At 52.7% G+C, this 7,491-nt stretch overlaps 1 protein-coding gene across 1 annotated transcript in view; it reads right to left on the bottom strand.

Annotated features, from left to right (window-relative positions):
• DENND6B (DENN domain containing 6B) overlaps positions 1-4,404 on the bottom strand; it is a 13,074-nt gene extending 8,670 nt beyond the window's left edge. Inside the window, exon 1 of the mRNA XM_013004023.2 lies at positions 4,204-4,404. Coding sequence (XP_012859477.1) covers positions 4,204-4,404 — 201 coding nt within the window. The remainder of the gene's footprint in view (positions 1-4,203) is intronic.
• Positions 4,405-7,491: the final 3,087 nt, after the last annotated feature.

Genomic DNA, 7,491 nt, shown 5'->3' with positions numbered 1-7,491 from the left:
CGCTTTACACAATTGATGTGTGTATGGATTGGGATAACAGTTGTATGAGCCCCTAATAAAATGTTTAAAAAAAAAAAAAAGAAACCATTGCTCTTCTAAGAGTCCATCATGAGATCTCCAGCTAAGGCCGTATCTTCCAACCACTGTTCCTTCTTGTTTCCAGTTTTGTACCACAATACCCAATAATTATCAATGCAGCCTGATTGCATGTTTGGTAGATTTTAGACTGAAGGCATTGGTAAAATACTTCAGTTCCTTCATCAATTGCATTATTGATTGGTGCATAAATTTGAGTAATAGTTGTATTGACTGGATTTCCTGGGATTTGGATAGATATCATCCTATCACAGACAACACTTTATTTCAAGATCCTGAAATGTACTTTTTGACAATGAATGCAACACCATTCCTCTTGAATTTGTCATTCCTGGCATGGTAGGAATGGCCAATGCCAGTTTATTTCAGCTCACTAATGCCTACGTCATCTATCTCCATGTGCTCCGTTTCCTTCTTCATGACTCCAATTTTCATAGATTCATGCTCTGTGCATTCCTAGTTCCAATTGCTGATAGATGTTTGCAGCTGTCTCTCGTTTTGAGCTGTGCCCCACCAGCAAATGCAGGTCCCGAGGCTTTACTCCCCGTCATTATGGTCGACTCTGCTTTGAGAAGGCAGCTCTTCCTCAGTGCCTTCCAAACAGAGGCGCTCCTCTTCCACCACCACCTCTGACAATGCCCTGCTGCTACTCACGAGGTTTTCAGTACCTGACAATGTTCTACTCTGCATAAGGCTGTCTGTCAGTGGCTAATGCCTCAGAAGCGACAGTCTAGTCAGCTGTGCTGACACCTGCTCACGGTGGGTGACCTTGATGGTATTTGAAAGCACCAGGACAGACAACAGAAAAGTGGGTGAAGGGAGATGTCGGACAGTGTAAGACATGACAAAATAATAATAATTTACAAATTATCAAGGGTTCATGAGGAAGGGTGAGCGGGGAGGGAGGGGGAAAAATGAAGAGCTGATACCAGGGGCTCAAGTAGAAAGCAAATGTTTTGTGAATGATGATGGCAACAAATGTACAAATGTACTTGACACAATGGATCGATGTATGGATTGTGATAAGAGTTGTACGAGCTACCGATAAAATGATTTTTTTAAAAGAATGAAATTGCAGATTTTACAAGTGTATTACATGTAATGGAGAGCACTTTGAAGGTGATAAGGTTGTTTTGTAAAAAAATGTAAATACATAACTTTGAAGAAAAAAAAAGAAAAGAAGGCACCAGACATAGCTTCCTGCATCACAGCAACACCCAAGTCACCACAGTAGGACAAGCTGAGAGGCAAGTCATGGGAGGAGACAAGGGAGGGAAGGAGCCTGAGGGGAGAGGGCGAGGCCCAAAGGTTCCTGTCACCCTCAGGCTTTGGGGTTCTTCTGATTCTGCCTGAATCTCCTGACAGATGAGGTGCTGTCATGGTAGGTCATGCATCTGCTGTGCGGTGGCCTGGCTTTGTCCCTTCTGTGATCTCTGCTTACTGAGGACAGGCCCTCAACTCAGGCATTTGCCACAGAGCACAGCAGGTGGAAACTCCTTTCTGGGAGAAACAGGACCAGGCGATGCAGGTCAATGGGAAGCCGAAAGGGGTTGCAAAAAACGAGAAGGGAGTCAACAGAAGAGGCAGGTGGCAGGGGCCATGGGACCACCTGTGTCCACACCGAAAGGGGTTGAGTACCAGGGCCAGGTGGGAGTGCGGGCAGGTGGTGCCCTGGCTTCCTGAGCAGGGTCTGGAGCCCTCTGGGGCTGAGACCAGAGAGACAACCGCTGGCATGCCTGCAGGTGGGGTAGCATTACCACCTAACAAAAAGCTTCTTGCCCAGAAGCTGCCACCCTTCAAGGCATGCTCAGGTATGCAGGGCACCCCCAGAACTCAGGGCCCCTCAAATGCAGGACGACTGCCAGCTCTGACAAGCGCGCAGGGCTTCCAGTGGTGAGAAGGGCCCTGTTGGTGACTGTCATTGTGGACGGATTGATGCTGAGGCCAGCAGGCAGACCCAGCTGGCCAGACATCAGGCAGACATTCAGAGGGGTGGCTATACTGGGCTTAGCAAGCCCTGGGTGCTCCCTGGTTAACCAGGTTGGTGGTACAAGCCCTGTTGAAGGAGTCTGGGAAGTAGGGCAGCCTGGCCCCACAACTTCTGAGAATCCAACCACTGACCCCTCAGGAGCACAGTTTGGCTGCCGGGAGTGGGGGTCTGCCCAGCCACCAGATCCAAGCAATGCCACTCTTCTCGCCAAACTGTTTCCTTTTGGAAAAGACAGGTGTTTTCACTAAAATGTGCTAAGTTCAAACAGGTGTTTATTCTTGTTTTGTTTTGCTTTTGTTAAACATCTCTTTCATTTTTAAGATGGTCAATGTGAGAAGACACAAGGGGCATGCTCCCTTTAGGTCTGTAAAAGGACCTGAGGCCCAGGTGCTGGTGAACTGCTGGTGCCGATACAGACAAGACTCGGGCCAATGGTCACTCCAGGGCTGCCAGGGTCAGTGGGAGCAACAGGAGGGCTACTTTACTAGCTGCTCGCCAGCCCCAGCCATCCACTCCGAGCCCTTCATCTCCCTGGCCCCTCTTAGCCTGGCATCTCAAGCACGGGCCTCAGGGTTCTACAGCTCCATGGACTCTGAGCTGGCGCCAGGCTGGTGTCCCAGGCCTGGCTGGGACAGCTGCTCAGTGCTTGAATGAATGAATGAATGAATGAATGTGTGTGCGTGAGATACGGAGGGAATCAGCAAGTGGACAGCTCCTGACTGCTTCTCAAGGGCTGTTTTGGGAGAGGCCATTACCTGAAATAGCCCCTACTCCCTTGCCCAGATGGAGCCAGACCCCATTCCTCTGGGCACTGCTTCTGATGCCCATTCGTCCATTGGGACATGTTGGTCTAGTGGCTCAAGTGGCTGGGAGGCTGGCCAGCACCCAGCTGGGCGGTGGTGGTGCTGAGCCAAGAATAAGGGAGCGTGAGACAACTCTCTGACGCCCTGGAGGGCACTGAGGTGGGAAGGACAATTCCACTGCCAACTCTTGCCTGTCTGAGGCTTCCCTAGGTCCCTGACACAGCCCATGCTGTGCGCTGGGGAAAGACCCCAGGGGCAGGCGATGCACAGAGTCCACCAGGGAAAGGTGGCATTTCTCACAGCTCCCGGCGGTTTCCCAGGGAACAAGCTGGCAGCACAGCGCAGAGAGGAGGGAACTCTGCGAGCGGACTGTTTAGCCCCTCGGAGCTGTGGGGTGCCTTCTTGGGGAGGAGAGTGAGGCAGTTTCCACTGGGCACAAGGTCAAGTGCAGCAGTCCCTGCCTAGGGCTGCTACTGCTGCCTCAAAGTCCCCCAGAGCTAAACGGAACACAAGGGGTCTGTGTGCTCCAGCAACGGACACCAGGCAACTGTCCTGCGGGCAACCCTGGAGCCTCACCTTGGACAACCCAGTAGTGGACACTCAGTACCTCTTGGACTTCCAGAAAGTTCTGTTTGACAAGACAAGGAGGAGTGAGCACAGAACACCACCATGAAGCAACCGAGATGGTGGGTGGAGTCCCTGAGGGGTCTGTATTGTTTTCATCTGCACCTGAAGGAAGCCCCCTGACCATGTGTGCTGGGAGTGGGCTCAGCCTTGCAAGCAGAGTAGGCTGGAAACCAGGCCACACAGGGCACACCCATGGGGCGGGCGAAGCCTCTGCAACTGGATGTACTAGACCAGAGCCTGGGCAGCTGAGCTCGGTGGGCGGAGGCCCAGTCGCGGGAGGGGCAGAGGCGGGGCTGTGGGGACGTGACAGCAGCCAGGGAGGGGCTAGAGGTGAGGTGGTAGCAGAACTGTCCCTGGTGCAGGTGGAGCGGCCAGCCTTGCCCCATGGGAGTAGGATGGAGGGAAGGAGGGGTCTAGGGCCTCCGCTGAGGGTCTCTCCTGACTGGGGAGGGCGGGTGGCGGTTCTTTTCTGGGGAAGAAGCTCCTCCGGGCGTGGAGCCCCTCTTCTGACAACGTGACCACGGGAGCCCGGTCCTAGCACGGTGGCAGCGGCCCTGCGCTCCAGGACCCGAGTCCTTCCAAGGGCAAGTGGCAGGCACGGGCGGCCCTCCGAGCGTGAGCGTTGGCGGCTGTCCTGCCCCGGGCGGCCCGGGCCCGGCCCGCGCGCCCGCCCGCCCTCCCGCTCACCTCCAACGCCTGGCCCAGCTCCAGGTCGAAGGTGACCACGCACACGCACTCCAGCCAGGCCGAGAAGCGCGCCCAGGGCGGCGCCGGCTTGCGCACCGCGCGGCTGGAGGATGGAGGGACGACCGTGGGGTCCGGCTCGCGGGTTGGCGGACCGAGGCTACAGCCCGCACGACGAGGCTCGGCGCCGGCCGGCGCGTCCATAGCTGCGGCGGCAGCGGCGGCGCGTTGCCAGGGGAACGCGCGCCGCGGAGGCGAAGGAAGGGCGCGCGACCGAACGCTCGGCCTCCTAGCAGTGGAGCGGCGCCACGGGCCAGAGCGGCCCTACAGCCGCCTCGCGCGCCGCCTGCCGGCCGGAGGAACAACATACCACACCGCGCGGCGCCGCGCGTCCGATTCACCAGCGAGAGGGGTTCTCACGGACCAGAGCGTCCCGCGTCCCGTAGGAGGGACTTCCGGGAGGGGGGTGTTGGACCCCGAGGCTGCGAGAGAGGGATGGGCAGGCGTGGGGCGCGGCCTCGGAGGCCGGGACGTGACCTGCGGGCACTGAGCAGTTCCTGAACGACTGAGGCCGCGGAGGGCATTCCTAGGACCCCGACCTCTGGATTGGGTCCACCTCCCGGCAACCTTTTAACCAACTTTCATCACTGAATTTAATCTTTATTGTAGACTGCTGTATCAATACCCACCAGACGCTCATTCCCACCAATTTTTGAAGATTCTTTAGCGGCCTCTGGTGGTGCGGCGGGTTAAGCAGACCCCCCACTGCCGTCCCGGAAACCCACGTGGCAGGCCTGCTGTCTTACAGACTCGATGGCAGTGGGTTTGGATTAATTAATTGCATTTTGCAGTGTAGGCAGGCTTTCCCTCACTTCTCTTTGGGGGACTGTTTCTTGGGTCTTGGAGGTGGGGAGCTGACAGAGGGGTGTCAGGTCTTGGGTGTGTGTCTGACCTCCATACCCAAGTGGCATCTTGTGACCATGCATGCACTCGGCTTCCAGATTTGCCCTTCTCATCTTTGGGGTCCAATTTCCCTGCCCCTCTGGGCTGCTCTCCAGGTCTTGCAGGCCATTCCAGAGCTGGCTGCCCATGTATAAGAGAAATGCTATGCAGATTTTCATCTGCTGCTGTGGCCAGGAGGCACGGTTAAAGTGACCCAGAAACAGAAATAGGTTAGACAAGAACTGTCTCCTCTCCCTGGCAGGTTCCTGGAGTGCCCCTTTTAAGCAGATCTCAACAGGGAGCAAGCAGCTGGCCAGGCTGCACCAGGGACAGGAGCATAGAACTGAGAGTTTGGGGCCAAGGGAGGGTAACTTCATCATTGTGGCAGTGTTACACATTAGGGTGCCACCAGTAGTTCTGTGGGGGAAAGACTAAATAGTCTCAGAAGCCCACAGGGGCAGTGCTACCCTGTCCTTTAGGGTGGCTATGAATCAGCATCAACTAGATGGCAGTGAGTTAGAGTTTCTATTCTGCACAACTTAGGTTTTGTTAGTGGACGTGCCTCACTCCAAGGTGGAGAAGCAGATACCCCGCAAGTCCTGGCTTTCCCATCTATACATAGGCTGATGGGGTAGGGCGGTTAGGAGGCACGCCTTCACTAGCTATACTTCTAGAAGTTGGACTCCCAGCTCACTGTGGTAGTGGAAAAGGGACACATGGGCATCGGTTGGCCATGGGAATCATACATCACTTCTGCTGACAGGTCATTAGTCAAAACTAGTCACATGGTCCCAGCCCAACTGCAAGCGACGCCGAGAAATGTACAGCATATGGATATTTCATAAGTCACAGAATTATTATCATTTGTAATTATCTCCCTTTGTCAGTTTGTGTCATTTGTCTGTGGCGCCTTGCCTGTTGCTCTGACGCTGGGAGCTACGGCACTGGCATTTCAAACACCATCAGGGTCATCCTGGTAAATGAGACATCAGCAGCCACTCCAGACAAAGAGCAGAGTGAAGAAGGAATAGGCTGTCCACTTCCGAGAGATTAGCCACTGAGCGCCTTAATGAATAGCTGCACAGCGTGGTCTGACGTAGTGCCAAACATGAGCTCCTCAGGTGGGAAGGCACCCCCACGATGGCTGGGGAAGGGCTGCCCCTCCGCATAGAGCTGATTTTGATGAATCAAATGGAGCAAAACTTTGAGAACTCCCACCAGCTGAGAAGAACCACTCAACATGAGGATAGCTGAAAATATCCATTAATAACTACAACATGGAATGAACAAAGTATGCATCTAGAAAGTGGGAAATTGTCAAAAATGAAATTGAAATGCATAACAATATACTAGGCATTATTAGTCAATTGAAATAAACTGTATTGGCCATTTTGAATCTGATAATCTTGTGGTTTACTATGCTGGGAATGATAAATTCAAGAGGAGTGGCATTGCACTTATTGTAAAAGAAAAAAGCAAGCGCTATCTTGCAGTACAATGCTATCTGTGATGGGATCATAGCTAAACACCTGTAAGAACAGTTGGTGGGGGGCAAAATAAAAAAAAACAGTTAATACAACTATTATTGAATGTTATACATCAACCACTAAAGCAAATGGTGAAGAGATTAAATCATTCTATGAACCTCTTCAGTCTGAAATTGAGCAAACATGCAATCAAGATGCATTGATAATTATTGACAACTGCAATGGGAAAGTTGGAAACAATCAGGAAGGATCAGCCTATGGCTTCATTTCTATCACCAAGGAAAATATGACCTTGGTGATAGAAATGAATCTGGAGATGACATGATAGAATTTTGCAAGACTAAAGACTTGTAAATTGAAAATACCATTTTTCAACAACATAAATGGTGACTATACAGAAGGACCTCCCCAGATGGAATACACAGGTATAAAACTGACCACAATAAAATTGACTACATATGGAGAAGTTCAATATCATCAGTCAAAACAAGACCAGAGGTTTACTGTTTAACAGACTGTGAATTGCTTATATTCAAGTCCAGGTTGAAACTGAGGAAACTAGGGGCTGGCCCCAATCCCAACTACTATGTGGACACTTGCCCCTCCCCCCAGAAGAATTTATTTCAAAGGACAGCATTGAATCTTCAGCTCTGGGAGAGGGACATATCTGAACGGAGCACATGGAAGCAGATGAAGGGGGAGGAGGAGAGAGTGGAGCACATCCTGGCCCACCAGGCCTGGAGAACGATGTTCCCAATTAGAGCAGCCAGTCCACAGAGAGGACCACATGGCCGGCCCCACTATGAGACATGATGTCCCTCACTGACCCATAGCCCTACAGTGGACAACACCGGAGACAAAG

The sequence above is a fragment of the Echinops telfairi genome, unplaced genomic scaffold, assembly GCF_000313985.2.
Source record: "Echinops telfairi isolate 266 unplaced genomic scaffold, ASM31398v2 ScPeMD7_2;HRSCAF=8, whole genome shotgun sequence".
Lineage (NCBI taxonomy): Eukaryota > Metazoa > Chordata > Mammalia > Afrosoricida > Tenrecidae > Echinops > Echinops telfairi.
This window is presented reverse-complemented; position numbering and strand designations above follow the sequence as displayed.